This window comes from Larus michahellis, chromosome 19 (genome assembly GCF_964199755.1).
Source record: "Larus michahellis chromosome 19, bLarMic1.1, whole genome shotgun sequence".
Classification (NCBI taxonomy): Eukaryota; Metazoa; Chordata; class Aves; order Charadriiformes; family Laridae; genus Larus; species Larus michahellis.
The window spans coordinates 7740788-7756724 of NC_133914.1; the positions used below are offsets into that span (position 1 = coordinate 7740788).

Here is a 15937-nt window from a genome sequence, read left to right on the forward strand (position 1 = left end):
GCAGTGGTCTGGGTCACAGATCTGCCAGGGCTCGCTGAGCTTTCTTTGCTGCTCTGTGGTGTCTGCTCCCATGCTGTGCTTGGAGAATGCTGTCAGTCTTCCGTAGAATCAGTTTTGATGCCGTTGGGGCTAAAGCTTCGTGACTGAGGTGGTGCATGTATTGGAAATCCTGTCTCCAACTGAGTCCCTGTTCTGTTCTTTGCAGTCATACACTCCACCCGCAAACGAATTCAAGATCAGTATGAAACTAGAAGCCCAGGACCCCAGGAACACCACCTCCACTTGCATTGCCACGGTGGTGGGTCTGACAGGCGCCCGCCTCCGCCTGCGCCTCGATGGCAGCGATAACAAGAATGATTTCTGGCGGCTGGTGGACTCTGCTGAAATCCAGCCCATAGGAAACTGTGAGAAGAATGGAGGGATGCTGCAGCCTCCACTGGGTGAGCTGAAGTTCAACTGTCCAGCAAGCGCCTACATTATCAGTGGGGAAAACCCTAGGGTTTTTTATATTTCTGTGCCTGGGACAGAGACCCATGGACTGCCCCTGCCTGCCACTGTGGTGTAGACCAGCCCTGTTAGCTTGGGCTGTTAAATAGATGTATCCCAGCTCAGGTCAGTATTTCTACATGGACATCGTGGCATGGATAGGGAGCTCCTTAAGAGTGTAGATAAAAGAGCTCTTTGCACCTAGGGGAGCTGCTTGCGCTCTTTGCAGCTCAAGCTCAGGATCAGCACGTGCTAACCATGCTCCTACGCCTTCCAAAATTCTCCCTGTGTACCTCAAAGGAAAAAAACATTTTCTACCCGTTCGTGTGAAAGAATACCAGAGTCACTCCGTTTCCCAGAGGATACAAAAGCAATCAAGGGGCACCCTGAAGTCCTGGTGATCCACGGGTATGGGCGGCAGCGTTCAAGGCGGAGCGACTGCGATGGTCTCTCCTGGGTGACTGCCTGTAGAAGGACAGAATGAATTCATGTTCTTTTTTTCTGGGAGACAACACAGAGTCACACAGGCAGTGCTGGCCCGTAGCTCTAGCAATGGCTTCATTTCTGGCCGTTGCCCTTTGCTTTAGGTTTCTGATCCGGCTTGCATGCGCTGTCGTCTCAAAGGCGTGCTTGACATGAAACGGCTGCCATCCATCAGCGCTTTCCCCTGCGCTGCTCCTCCGAGCTGAGCACAGTGCTGGTGTCTGGGTGGAGGTGCTTTGCTGGGGATCTGTAAATCTTGATGCAGAGAATAACCAAGAGAGCAATTAGGGCCGAGGCATCTGCTGTATCGCTGCTAATCCTGACACTGTGATTCCAAAAGCCTTTAAATTTTCATTCATGCTGTCTAAGTGTATTTGTGCCCAGGTGTCTTTGGGGCAATAGCAGGTTAGCTGGAGACCATCTGATGGGGAAACATAATGTCTGAAAAGGTTTCCAGTGATTTAAGTCCTGTCTCACGTGAAGGGACGCTCGCAATATTTCATCTGTTTATTTATTTAATTTTGCCTGGCTACAGCTTTATAAATAACCCGGGCAGTAGAACACTTCTTCCGGGCTTGTCTGGAAGTTAAACACACATGTTTTTTTTCGTTTCGAAACTGGCCAAATGATGAGCTGATTGGCTGCTTCTTTCCTGGTTAAGCAACAAGATTAACCTGCTTTTGCATTCTGCTGCCCATTATTTTTGAAGTGTTTTCATAAGCCTCTCTCACAATTAGCACATCCCCAAATAATATCAAGCAGATCTATAGTGAGGCGAGAAACCTTCAATAGGATACCTCGAGTTAGGAATATTTTTACTCATCTGTTTTCTTGGAGCGCTGTTTGTGAGCTTTGGTGGGAGTACAGTCTCAGTTGCAAGGGTGACACTTTTGGGACTGACCCTTCTGAAGAAGGAAGAAACGCCAGCAGGTGCACGAAGCTGTGTGTGTGCAAGTCTCATTATACCCTTTCCCTTCATAATTGCTACAGACAAAACCTGCTGCAGCTATTAACATTAAAGCTACCATTTTTAATGTTACTTTCCTGCATGCTGCAGTCCATTTGCAGACATCTCTTTGAAGCCCTGTCCCAGGGTGCAGCTCACAGCTCCGGCGCAGCCTGCCCGGGCTGTCAGTGCTGGCAGAGATGGTTCCTCCTGTGCCTTGTCTGGATTTTGCCAGCAGATGGCAATAAGTGTGATCGAGTTGCAGGGCAAAACTCATTTCTGACAGTGCCAGAGGAGTGGGTTTGTAGTCTGGAAGAAGTCTGTGTGCCCAGCTCTGATCTGTATCGCCCGCTTAACCTTGGGCCAGACAAGAGTGGTCCCTTCCCCTTCCCCTTCCCCTTCCCCTTCCCCTTCCCCTTCCCCTTCCCCTTCCCCTTCCCCTTCCCCTTCCCTTCCCTCTGCTCCTCTCACATCTCCTCAAAGGACTGAGAGGGGATCTCATCAATGCTCAGCAAGAGCTAAAGGGTGGGTGTCAGGAGGATGGGGCCAGACTATTCTCAGTGGCACCCAGCGACAGGACAAGGGATAACAGGCACAAACTTGACCATGGGAAGTTCCACCTAAACATGAGGAGGAACTTCTTTGCTGTGAGGGTGGCAGAGCCCTGGCACAGGCTGCCCAGAGAGGTGGGGGAGTCTCCGTCTCTGGAGACATCCCAAACCCGCCTGGAGGCGTTCCTGTGCCACCTGCTGTGGGTGACCCTGCTCTGGCAGGGGGTTGGACTGGGTGATCTCCAGAGGGCCCTTCCAGCCCCTGCCAGTCTGGGATTCTTGCACCCAGTATAAAGACTGGTAACAAAAAGCTAGTTCTGCAGTTGTCCTTTCTGCCTGCAGAGTGAAAGGGCCCAGAAGACAGGATTTTCTGTGCTCCTTGTACCATTTTCCATTTGTACACCCCTGCTGCTGCTCCCCTTCTTTCCATTGCTAATTCATGTCAAAGGTTACCTTTGCCGCTCTGGAGCTCGGCTCTCCCGTCCCCTGAGATGTGTGGCCAGCTTGTTCGGTTTCCAGGCTGCTTTGATGAAGCGGCAGGGCTGGCAGGGTGGCCTGTCCTGAGCAGGGTGAGTTCTGGCATTTCAGCTCTGGCAGAACTTTGCCATGTTACTCATCATGGGATGCTCTCCGCCTAGGTCCTGTCCCAGGGTTACCTTCAAAACACCGCAAATACAGAAAGCACGATGCTGTGTTCAGCTGAGCAGCAGGAATTGCCTGTACAGGAAGATGCACGTTTAGGAAAGGTGGTGTTTTGTGATATCTGGAGACTTGTGTCGGTTGCGCAGTCGTACTCAGGGCCGTAGACTCAGAGTGGGTGAATTTGCTTTTTCTTCCCATAAGCCCCTTCCTGTTATTGCTCTACTTTTTTCACAGATGATGTTGACCCAAAAGCTGCCATCCTTTCCTGTAATGGTTAAATCTGTTTCCCAGCCAAGTTGCAGCCTCTTTATTTCTCCAGGTTTGCTTGCCTGCAGCTCACTCTAAAAGGTGGAGGAGGCCACCCAGAAGCCGAGATTCTCTCTTGAGGAAGAAATTTCATAGTCTGGATGTGCACTTGCTGATTCGTGTCTCCCCTGTAGTGGGATCACTGCAGCTGCCAGCACTAGCGCTGCGCAAAGCACTCTGTCTGGACGGTCAATGTACAGACTTTCGTTATGATAAGTGAATATTGCAGTCAGACTTCCATTTCCAGATGTTTGTTTTCAACAACATAATGTTTTGCGTTCAGAGTATCTGGAAAATGTCAAACCTGACGCCAGCATGACGAGGAGGGTGGTGTGGGTCAGTGTGTGCCCACTGCAAAGTTCCCATCAGAGCAGGCACGTGCTGCCGAATCCAGTGGCACCCACAGCCTTTAAGTCTCCATCTCTGCTTCCTTCTCTGCAGGCTTTCGGCTGAATGCCTCCTCTTGGCCCATGTTCCTTCTGAAGACTCTGAATGGAGCAGAGATGGCTCCTGTCCGGATTTTTCACAAGGTATTTTATTGTACTGTTTGTGTAGACATCCTTCTGGCGTGTCCCCTTTACTGCAGAGCACCAAAATCACAGCTGGTGTGTCCTGTGAGATCTGCTGAGCCCAGAGGAGATGATCATTGCCCAGCTTTGCCATGGTGCTGTTTCTCTAGGACAGATTGAGTGCACCCTCAGCAAGTTTCGTGATGACACAAGGCTGGGAGGGGTGGCTGACACACCAGAAGGCCGTGCCGCCATTCAGCGAGACCTGGACAGGCTGGAGAGTTGGGCGGAGAGGAATCTAATGAAATTCAATAAGGGCAAGTGTAGGGTGCTGCACCTGGGGAGGAATAACCCCCTGCACCAGCACAGGTTGGGGGTGACCTGCTGGAGAGCAGCGCTGTGGAAAGAGACCTGGGAGTCCTGGTGGACAACAGGATGACCATGAGCCAGTGATGGGCCCTCACGGCCAAGAAGGCCAGTGGCACCCTGGGGTCCATCAAGAAGAGCATGGTCAGAAGGCTGAGGGAGGTCATCCTCCCCCTCTGCTCTGCCCTGGGGAGGCCACAACTGGAGTGCTGGGTCCAGTTCTGGGCTTCCCGGGTCAAGAAGGACAGGGAACTGCTGGAGAGGGGACAGCAAAGGGCTACGGAGATGATGAGGGGACTGGAACATCTCTCAGAAGAAAGGCTGAGGGATTTGGGTCTTTTTAGTCTGGAAAAGAGAAGGCTGAGGGTGGATCTTATCAATGCTTATAAATACTGAAAGGGTGGGCATCAGGAGGATGGGGCCAGGCTCTTCTCAGTGGTGCCCAGCGACAAGACAAGGGGTAACGGGCACAAACACAGGAACATAGGAAGTTCCATCTAAATGTGAGGAGGAACTTCTTTGCTGTGAGGGTGGCAGAGCCCTGGCACAGGCTGCCCAGAGAGGTGGGGGAGTCTCCATCTCTGGAGACATCCCAAACCCGCCTGGAGGCGTTCCTGTGCCACCTGCTGTGGGTGACCCTGCTCTGGCAGGGGGTTGGACGGGATGATCTCCAGAGGTCCCTTCCCACCCCTGCCAGTCTGGGATTCTGTGATCCTCTGCTGCTGTGTCGTAGCAGTGCTGAGATGCAGACAGAGGTCTACTAAGAAAGTTGCTTGGCCTTCAGTGCTTGAGCGTGAGAGATGTGCTTGGCTTTCACTTGGGCTGCAGGTGCTACTCAAAGTCAGGAATGCAATATATGAAAGTCAGCACCTCTCTGAAGCCTTTCAATGTACCAGAGCTTGCAAGGAGTGCAAATGTCGCTGTGAGGCAACACTGCAAGTAAGATTTCATAGTTTGTATTCTCACAGCCTTTGGGAAGTCAGAGAGAGCCAGGAGCCAGTCAAGAGGCGTGTGCTGTGGTATGGGATGGCTGGTGTGGCTGTAGCGTATCTCACATATGAACGACTAGGAAGAGCAAGCCCCAGATAAGGATGGATGGCAGATCTCTCACATGTCTAGCAAAGATGAAGGTGGGGGAAGAATGATGGAGAGAGACTCATATGTCAGGTTTTCCTGCTCTGAAATAACAAGGTGAGAGCATCCTTCGGAGGCTCTTTTCTTTGGAGCTTTATTTTATGCCTGTGGTGCATGACAGACTTGTCACAGGGCGCAGTGTTAACGTAGCGCTGTCTGGATTGGATCCAGCAACTGGGTGATGGCAGAGCAGTCAGTAATGGACTTTGTTGCCTCTTGACTTAAAGGGCACATGGCTGCGTAGCCAGGCCAGCATGGGCACGCCTAATTGGGGTTCAAATCCAGCCCACTAGCTCCCTTCATCTGCTTGTGGAGGTGAGTTTGCTGGTGGAGGGGACAGCCCTAGTCTGGGGAGCCACTGACATACCCTCTTTGAGCACATTTTCAACTTCTCCTTGTAGGAACCACCATCTCCATCCCAAAACTTCTTCAAGACAGGTATGAAGCTGGAGGCAGTGGACAGGAAGAACCCTCACTTCATCTGCCCGGCCACCATTGGGGAGGTGAGAGGTTCTGAGGTCCTCATAACATTTGATGGCTGGAGAGGTGCCTTCGATTACTGGTGCCGATATGATTCCCGGGACATCTTTCCCGTAGGCTGGTGCTCGCTGACTGGAGATAATCTGCAGCCTCCTGGAACAAAAGGTAAGGCCCACGTTGTTGCTTAGTTGTCTTCCTCCTCCACTCAGCTCTCAAAGAGCAGCAAAACAGTCAGAGGCTAGCAGCAAGGACACCTGGGCGCCCTGTCTGGCGTTCTTACTGTGCTTCACGTGTAGTAAAGGTGCAGATGATCGTACCTATTAGCGGCGTAACAGCCTGGCGTCAAGGCGCTAAGAAACAGCCACCCGTAAATATGGGCAGGATGATGGCTCTCTGGAAGGACGGTGGTGCTGTACGACATTGCTGAGGTCTGCTCCTCTTCAGGAATTTCCTTGGAGTCTTTCCTGTGTCTCTGGAAGACACATTCCTAGGGACTTTTTCACAGGGGGGACTGGGCTATTTGTGAATGTAATAAGGGAATAACGAGAATTATTAAGTTGCAGGACTGCGCCTGTTTGTACTCCTGACAGTTACCTTGCGCTGCCTTATGCTGCGATCTCTGCTCTGAACATGGAAAAAGCAGGTCTGAATCAGGTCGTACCTGCCTTGTTCCTTGAGCCGTGATGGTTGGGTAGGAATGGTATCGGGAAACTTGCTGCCTTGCAAAGGTCCGAGCATTGGCTGTGGAGATTTTCAGATGTGTCTCTAGCTTGCTGGTATTGCAGTTGTATTTAGGACCAGGGGAGCTGTCATTGTCCTCATGCAAGTCCCTCTGGCATTTGCTGGCTGGCAAGTCCAGTACGCACCTGTAGGTGACATGAGAAGTAGGAGAGCAACCTCTCTACTGGAGCTGAAGCATTTCTACTGGAGCATTTCTCTGATGAGACTGTTCTTCTCGAAAATCCTGGGTCTGTCTGTGCTAACCCATCAGGCTGGCGCTTTCCCGCCATCCCTTGATGTGAACCATTTCTGTCCCCCGTGCTGCTCGGTTGGTGTCGGGGTGGATTGCCCAAGGTCGCCTCTCATGGCCTGTCTGCGAGCCAAGCTGTGGGCTCCCCTCGGCTGGAGATGATTTCTGTTATGGTTGGGAACTGAAAGGCACTCTCACTGTTTATCTTGGATTTCTGCATTCGGCCTTGATGTTCTCAGCCTCTCCCTTGCTTCCTGCTGTTTGTTTGCGTCCTGCCCACTGCCGCCTTGCAGGCTTCGCGGAGCTGCTGGGGACCTGCCGGCTGGTGGCTGATCTCTCCAGCATTGCCCTGGAGTCAGAGGCTCTTGCCCAGCATCTCCAAGGTCCTTCTCAGGTACTGCATGAGTGGCTAAAGGCATGTTTGTGTTGGGTGGGAGCTTTCCTGGCAGTAAACTGGGGGTGGGAGCTTCCAGGAGCAAGGTGGAAGCCACCTTCCCTGGAGAAGTGGGAACCTCCGTCTGACCCTGGCACCCGGTGCTGGCAGCCCTGTTCTGCTCCAGCCTCCCTGTGCCAGGGGGGAAGCTGTGAGCAAGCAGAGCATCCAGAAATAATGCCCCGTCATGTGGGGGACACGGTGGTAATTTGGAGACATCTTGAGAAGCATTTGCTTCCCCCCTTGGCAGGCAGCAGTGACAGGCTCTCCCTCTCACATTGGCTCCATTGGCAATGATTCTGCACTTCCCGCTCAGGTACAGAAGTAGTGAACCTCAAAAGTCATGTCTCCCCGCTCCCAGGCCGAGGTAGCCCTTGCTCTCAGACAGATTTCTGCTCTCTTTGCGGTGTTTTTCAAGTACTGGAGCAAGAGCGGGGTTGGCAGAGGTTGCATGAGCCATGCAGAAACACCACGGAGTCAGGATCAGCCTTGTCTCTGTGGTGTTTTACTTTCCTCTCTGTGGCTACCCCCTCCCTTTCCTGCCCCAGACTTTCCAATTTCCACTTTCTGGGATTAAACTAAAATAAGGGAGTGCTGGGAACTTTCCTCCTCTGTAATTAAATTCCTCCCTTGTTCCTTTACTCCTCAGTCTTGCTTTGGAGGACGGTTGAGCGCGGTCCTCCCAGGACCTGAGAGTGCTGCTCTTGGCAGGGCTGGAGGATGCTTCACCACAGAGGGATCCCCCTTTCCTTCAGCTGCAAAAAAGCTTCCTGGTGTGCCAGCTTGGAGCCTGCAGGACCATGCGGTGCAGTCAGGGAGCTGCCCTTTCCTAGTGGGAATTCCCCTTAAATCAGGGAGACCCAGGGAGATGTGCAGGAGGTCAGTGTTAACCATGGTTATACCGGGCTCTGCTCACACACCAGACTGACCGTCTTACCCTGAGCCCATGGGTGCCAGCGGGGAGAGATGCCTGGGGGAGCTGAGAAGTCCTGCAAAGAGTTAACTCCATCGAGACTGATGGCTTCCTGGGGCTGAGCGAAAAGAGGCCTCGTGAAATGAGCTCATGTTCAAGGGGAGCAGAACTTCAAAGAGGCCAGGCATGTTTATTTAATGCTGGTAACTTAATTCAGCTCTAATCTGTCCCTTCTGCTGGCTGCCAGCAGAGGTGGAGGAGTGCGGGTCTTCTCCCAGGCATATTCCCTCTCCTGCTCTGGGGCCTCCCACTCCCACCAGTGTTTGCTTAGCTGGGGCGGCCAGGCAGGGTGCTGGTGGAGCTGGGGCCCGGCCAGCCATGCTGAGGGGAGCTTTCAAGGGGGCATGTGTGTGAAGGGAGGAAAGGGAGGTCAAGCGGTGAGGAGGAACGGCTCTCTGCGCGCCAGGTTGGTAATTGCATCGCTGTCAGGATGTGCTGTCTCTGTGGTGGCCTGCTGGGAGAGCTCCGCCACGGCCGCCGGCCAGATGGCTGCGGGCTCCCGGGTGTCTCCTGGAGCTCCTCTCTCGATGTAGCACAGCTTGGAGCTGGGGGGTTCAAATCAACACACGCTGCAGGGGAGACGTAGCCCCAGGGGGCTGCTGATCCTCTCAGCTCCGCCGCAGCCTGCGGGCTGGGGTTGGAGGTCGGCTCTGCTGGGCTCACAAGAGCAAGGTGGAATGTGGCAGAGCTCATCCTGTGCATCTGCAGTTTCTCCACACCAGCTGGGTTGCAGCCGGGGGAGGCAGGTCCCCGTGACTGTCCCAAACGGAGGGGGGTACAGCAAGCTTCCTCCAGCTTCCCACCCGTGCCAGCGGGGCACTGCCGGGGTTGTCTCTTGGGCAGGAATGCCTGCTCCACTCCTCACACATAGTGTACAGCATCCTATATGGCTTTTTGTTTAATATCTTTATCAATGATCTGGATGAGGGGATTGAGTGCACCCTCAGTAAATTTGCAGATGACACCAAACTAGGTGGGAGCGTTGATCTGCTTGATGGTAGGAAGGCTCTCCAGAGGGACCTGCACAGGCTGGATCGATGGGCCAAGGCCAACTGTATGAGGTTTAATAAGGCCAAGTGCCGGGTCCTGCATTTCGGTCACAACAACCCCAAGCAACGCCACAGGCTTGGGGAAGAGTGGCTGGAAAGCTGCCCAGCAGAAAAGGACCTGGGGGGGCTGGTGGACGGCCAGCTTAGCATGAGCCAGCAGTGTGCCCAGGTGGCCAAGAAGGCCAACAGCATTCTGGCTTGTATCCGGAATAGCGTGGCCAGCAGGAGCAGGGAAGTGATGGTGCCTCTGTACTCGGCACTGGTGAGGCCTCACCTCGAGTGCTGTGTTCAGTTCTGGGCCCCTCTGTACAAGAGGGACATTGAGGTGCTGGAGCGTGTCCAGAGGAGAGCTACCAGGCTGGTGAGGGGTCTGGAGACCAGGGCATGTGAGGAGAGGCTGAGGGAGCTGGGCATGTTTAGCTTGGAGAAGAGGAGGCTGAGGGGAGACCTCATTGCCCTCTACAACTATCTGAAAGGAGGGTGGAGAGAGGTGGGTGTTGGCCTCTTCTCCCAGGGGAATAATGACAGGACCAGAGGAAATGGTCTGAAGCTGCGGCAGGGGAGGTTTAGATTAGATATGAGGAAGAATGACTTTACTGCAAGAGTGGTCAGGCACTGGGACAGCCTGCCCAGGGAGGGGGTTGAGTCACCATCCCTAGAGGGATTTAAGAAACGTCTAGATTTGGCACTTCAGGGCATGCTCTAGTGGCAGAGACTGTAGGGGTTTGGGGGTTTTTGTGTGTGTATGGTTGGACTTGATGATCTCAAAGGTCTTTTCCAACCATAAAGATTCTATGATTCTATGATTCTACGATTCATATATCCGTTCACAAGCTCTTTTACCCTTAAACGCATATCCTGGGCTTTCAGGAGTCTGAGGTGAGATGGAGTGTCTGTGAAACAAAGTGCTGGGTGGCCGCGCTGAGCTCTGCTCCGAGGGCAGGCTGGGTTAATGGTGGGGTTTGCAGTTTTCTTGCACAGAAGGGGCTTGTGACTTGTGGGGTTACTTCAGAGTTTTAGAAACCAGCTTTTTTTTGCTGTTTCCAGAAGAGCTGTTTGCACATCCATTCTTACTGAGTCAAGCAGTCATCCTAGAGAAATACTGATTGAGAAATATTAACCTATCACAGCAGAGATACATAAAAGAGCTGAACTAAGGTTGCACAGGGCATCAAGCCCAGCTGAGGACAACGGTGTTTCCCCATCTTTATGTACTGCAGCACACGAAAGCAAGGCTGAGAGACACTGCGAGCCCATTACTAACAACATGGACTTTTTCAACAGAAGACCCTGAAGGTGTGTTGGTAGGGAAGGAAGTATTCCCACCTGCCAGGCCTGCATGCCTTCCCTTTGAGTCAGGCAGGGACTCAACTGACGCTGTAGTAGATACGGGGCAGGAGGTAGCTGGTACTGGTCAAGGTGAGCTTCAAGGTTTACATTAAGTTGTGACATTTATAAGCAGTGTACAAGTCTGTGCACTGCAGCGGTGTTAGGTAGAGATGTAATTTGGGAGGAAAGCAGAGACTGAAGGAGTAAAATATGTAGGTCAGCTGTCGTGGGTTGTCCCGCTGGGCAGCTGAGCCCCCACCAGCCGCTCGCTCGCCCCCCCCAGCAGAATGAGGGAGAGAATTGGAAGGGTAAAAGTGTGAAAACTGGTGGGTTGAGATCCAGACAGTTTAATGGTAAAGCAAAAGGTGCAGGCACAAGGCAAAGCCAGGCATTTATTCCCTCCTTCCCCCAGGCAGGTGTTCGACCATCCTGGATGGAGCCCAGGAAAGCCAGGCTCCGTCCCACCTAATGGTGACTGGGGAAGACAAATGCCATCACCCCGATCGTTCCCCCTTCCTCCTTCTTCCCCCAGCTTCTCTTGCTGAGCGCGGAGTCAGACGGTCTGGAATGTCCCTTTGGGCAGTTGGGGTCAGCTGTCCCGACTGTGCCCCCTCCCAGCGCCCTGTGCCCCCCCAGCCATCGCTGGCAGGGCGTGAGGAGCAGAGACAACCTTGGCGCTGTGCAAGCCCGGCTCAGCCATAGCTGAAACATTGGGTGTGTTACCAACACTGGTTTGGTCACAAATCCAAAACACAGCACTATATGAGCTATTATTAAAGAAAATTAACTCTGGCCCAGCAAAAACCAGTACAGTACTTTTGAAAAACTTTTTGGATGCGTTTTACTTTTTCTAAAGTTCCTGCTCGGTGGGGAGCCTGCGAGCAACTCAAGCTTTCATGGCTCTTAAACAGGACAGAAACAATCCCGGTCTCAGGTCACTGACATAAGTGAAGCGCGGATTTGGAAAGCTGCTGTGGAGAGTCCCTCTCCATTATAAGCAGTACAGAAAATCAATATTTAGGATCGACCTAAAGAATGAGAATTGTTGCTTAGTTACTTTAAATCCTGTCTGGGGAGAAAGAGAGTGAGAGATGCACACACAACGGGAGGTGCTGCTGCTAAGGTTCAGGGCAAGACAGATTGAAGAGGGAAATACAAGACTGTGATAAAAAACACTGTGAAGAAAGAAAAAAGAGATAAGAAGCTGGTAAATGACTGTCGTTTCCGGGGCCACCTGCCCTCAGCAGGGAGGTGGGATGAGGGAAATCCCCCATCAGCCAAGGCATGGTCTTGCAGGGAGGAGATGAGTCTGCTTCCATGGGAAATTTAGGTTTTCATAACCGATCCCAGACTAGAGGAAAGTTCACTTCTTTGTAGTCAGGGAAACACACGTTGGAAGAGAATCCGTGAGAAGTTATTTTCTTTTCTGAAGTGGTTTGTGGAATGGAGAACTGTGAGCCCCTGGGGGAAGCGAAACCAAACCAGGTTCTTTTCAGGTACCTCTGCGAGGCGCCTTCCAGCTCCGAGTTCTTCCCCTGCGGAGGGGATGCACCGAAGAGTCTGTCCCCGCCACGTGAAGGGACACAGGCTGGGGAAAAGGGACCGAGCAGACAGGACCAGGGATTTCTGCCTACGCGTGCTGACTGTGGGCACAGGGATCTAAGATTTTATGCAAGATCTGGGTGTTTACACAACAAACCACGCAGGACTCTTTTATTTAAATATTAGCTTTAAATTTCAAAGGAATGCCTGCATTTTTCTGGGGTTTACGCTACAGTATCAGGAACTTTAGCTGTGATTTGCCTCAGAAAGTGTGAGATGTTTACAGGCCCCCTCAGGAGCCCTGCTTACAGCTGAACGCTGCTGGCGTGTGCGTGATCCCAACCGTGCTGCTGCTGGAAGATGCTGGGGCAGGGATGGTCCTCCCCAGCCTCCTGAAAACCAGCTCATTTTCCAGGTCCTGAGAAATCCAGCTTTAGTCCAGACCTGCACGAGGACCTTCCACATGCACACATGCGTACGCACACCTCTTCCCCTGCAGTAGCCTCCCTGAAGGCTGCGCGACCGTGTTTAGCACATCATTGCTGGAGGGCAGGGAAATCCTGTAACCTTAAAATGAGGATGCAGGGACACGCACAGCCCGCAGCAACCTGCCCACAGTCACAAGTACAGCCGTCGAAGGCTGTAACGCGGACTACGGGTTGGGCTATGCCTCCCGCTGACGCTGGGTTCCTCTGGAGTTCTCCGGTGGGTTCATTACACCCTTTTCTGGATGCTCCGTACCAGAGAGAGAAGGGTGCTGGCTGTGGGAGAGGGGCAGCAGTGAAAGCGTTAAGGCTGGGCGGGCAGAGCTGGACGCAGACGCTTGGGCGCTGGAATTTGGAGGAGTGGAATTGCAGCCTTGGCACCAGCCCAGCTGGCGGAGAGGCCCAGCGCCCAGCCGGGTCAGGGAGAGCTAATGCAGAGCACGTCCTCCTGTGCCAAGGCTGATGGGGAGCTGCAGCGAGGGCACAGCAGACCCCGGTGCTCGGTGCGGTTAAGCCCTGACTGCCTTCACCCGGGTCTGCCGCAAGCTGTCAGCCCACTGCTCCCTCTCCCGGGGCTTGGCTGCTTTGAGAGCGTTTCCCTCTGCTTGCAAAGCAAGCAAAAGTTAATAGTTCTAGATAGTTACCATGGGGATATGCTGAAGTGGAGCTCCCGTCCACTCCTGGACTCGCCGTCTGTTGCATGCGTTACGCAGCCCGTACTGGCACCGAGAGCAGAGCGCGCCGGCAGCGCCTGGCCGGCCCTTGCGTGGGTGCTGCGCCGGGAGCCAGAACTCCAGAAAGGCACGAAATGCTGACCCTGGAGTGAAAGCTCAGGAAGTTCTTCATCTCTCACCGCCGCCGCTGCCGTGTGATTTATTGGTCAACAGCTTGGTGTCTTCAAATGAAGATGATGATCAGGTGCTAGATGTTCTGCCCATGGGTGAAGGTAATGTGTGTTTTATGACTGTTTTTGATGTGCCTTGGCTTCTCTTCCTCCTTCGGAGCGAGAATAGAGCGGTGAGCGGAGGAGCCTCACCAGGAGTAGCTGGCAGGGGAACACTCAGGTGAGCTCCTGGGCTTTACTGAGCGAAGGAGATGGAAGGATATTAATTACTGTCACTTTAGGACTGAGCTGGCGTTTGGAGCTCATACATCAAGCTGGGCGGCGTTTATTTGTGTCGGGGTGGCTGGATTTCGGACCGCACAGGTAGAGCTTGTTACCAACGGCAGGAGGTTACACAAAGAAGCTCAGCATTTTCTCTTTTATCTGTGAGTCTAATGCACTCGCAGCCATGGTGCCTCGGTGTTGCTGCTTTTGAGACCTCTATCAGAAGATCCCAAGAAAAAACTCTTGAGCTGTTTGGGGCACAGAGACAAGGCGCTTCGCCGTAATCCTGGCTCGGTTTGGATGTGCGTCCTGGAACACGCATTGGCTTTGAAGGTCTGGGGCTTGGACAGGAGCAGCCCAGCACTGCAGGAGGGTGCTCTTCTCCCGGCCTTCTTTGGATGTGACGGTGACCATGGCTGAGCAAACAGCAAATCTGTGGCTCGGCAGGAATGGTGCATCCGGCGTGTCAGAGCCCTGATGTTACTGTGTGGTGTCTTGGGGCTGGCGAGAGCCTCTGAGAAGAGGAGCTGACCTGGGAAAGGCAGAGTTTCCACCATCCCCCAGCCTGTCCTTAATATCAGTGTCTGGGCCTTCCTCCCGACTTGACTTTTCCTCCTCTGTTTTATTCTAAAATATTTCATAATCCAGAGAGGCTGGGTTGTATTCAGGATGTTTCCTTCCCTTTTCCATCCTGCTTCCCAGCCCAAAACAGGGTTTCAAATTCTCAGGACATTCCTGAGCCTTGGTGGGACGTTTCTGCAGGACCGTTGCTGTTGAAACCTTCCTCTCATGGGGTGAATAGCGCTGGGGTTGCTGCTCCATTTCTGCCCGATCTCTGACCAGTAACAAAGCTTCCGCTGAGGGGATGTGGGGCAGGGCTGTGCTCGTGTAGGTCCAAGTGCTTTCAGGACGGAATTGGACAAACTCAAGGAAGTGCAGCGGTCCAGGGCTTTCATTTCTGAGGGTCTAAAAGTGTCTGACTCTGGGTGTCCTGCTGGTCACAGGCACGGCTGGTGTCTCTACCTAACCATCCTCTGCTGCCAGGCTTGGAAGCAGGGTTAAAAAAGCTAAAAGTATGCCCAGTGTAACAGTTTGTGTATCTTTAGGAGGGCCACAGGGAGAGCACCGTTTCCCGCCTAGGTGAAATGTTTTAAACACTTAGTATTAAGAAGCTTCGCATCGAGGATTTAGGACCCCACACCTAGTTTCTGCCTGGCCCCAGCACACACAGGCCAGCCGTTGGTGGCAGGAGCTTGGTCCCTTGTAGGGATGCTGCTCCTGATGTGGGCAAGTGCCGGAGGAACCAGAGTCGTTGACCAGGCTCTTCTCACAAAGGCCTGTAAAGGCTGCGCACGGCTAATGGGGTGGTTGTGATTGGAGCAGCGTATGCACATATGGGAGAAACTGGCCTATTTTGGAGGGCTTCTTCCCAGTGTCTCTATGGGAGCAAGAACATTACATCACCCTCTCGGACCTGCTGGGTAGCTTCTTCATTTTTTTGTTTCTTCTCCTCTCTTTTTTTGGAGAGGGGAAGTAAATGCTGTTGAGCCCAGCTCTCACCTTGGCTTTGGCGAACAGGTATATGTGGCACAGCGTATGTTTCATTGAATCTAGGAACTTCACACTGAACATACAGCCCCACTTGTTAAAAAGATCGGACCTTTTGTGGCTTGTCACAGTTCTCCTCTTGATCTTCAGTATTTTTATAACTTCTGAACAGCCTTAAAAAAGAACAAAAGGTGGAATAAACCGCACCCACCTAGCAGTCTCCTTGTTCTTTGTGCACTGATTTGTTGAAGGTGTTCTGCTAATGTTTAACCAGGAAGCCAAAGCTAAAGAAAGAGCTTCAGAGAAGATCAGAACAAGCAGAAGCCCCAGGAACAGTCCTGAATAGCCAGAATACAGCAAGAGTACAGAAACATTTTGATTCTCAATGTGGGGTTTCGGAAACCCATTGGTAATTAACTTCCAGGGGCAGAAGACAGGATTGGTCAGTAGATTGACTGTGGTGGCCTCTCATGCCACATATTTTAAGGGAATGTATGTCCTTGAGCTGGCCGATATAAATAACAGTATAGCTGTGCCGTTGCAAACCTCCCGGGGGCTGTAAATCCATGAAGAAACTACTGACCTCTGTCCTGCTCC

General features: G+C 52.7%; 1 protein-coding gene across 12 annotated transcripts in view; it reads left to right on the forward strand.

The window, feature by feature from the left end:
* SCMH1 (Scm polycomb group protein homolog 1) overlaps positions 1 to 15937 on the forward strand; it is an 81685-nt gene that overhangs the window by 32850 nt on the left and 32898 nt on the right. For all 12 annotated transcript variants that reach the window (XM_074562701.1, XM_074562711.1, XM_074562707.1 and 9 more), the window contains 3 exons: positions 206 to 440; positions 3856 to 3944; positions 5825 to 6068. In XM_074562701.1, coding sequence (XP_074418802.1) covers positions 206 to 440; positions 3856 to 3944; positions 5825 to 6068 — 568 coding nt within the window. The remainder of the gene's footprint in view (positions 1 to 205; positions 441 to 3855; positions 3945 to 5824; positions 6069 to 15937) is intronic.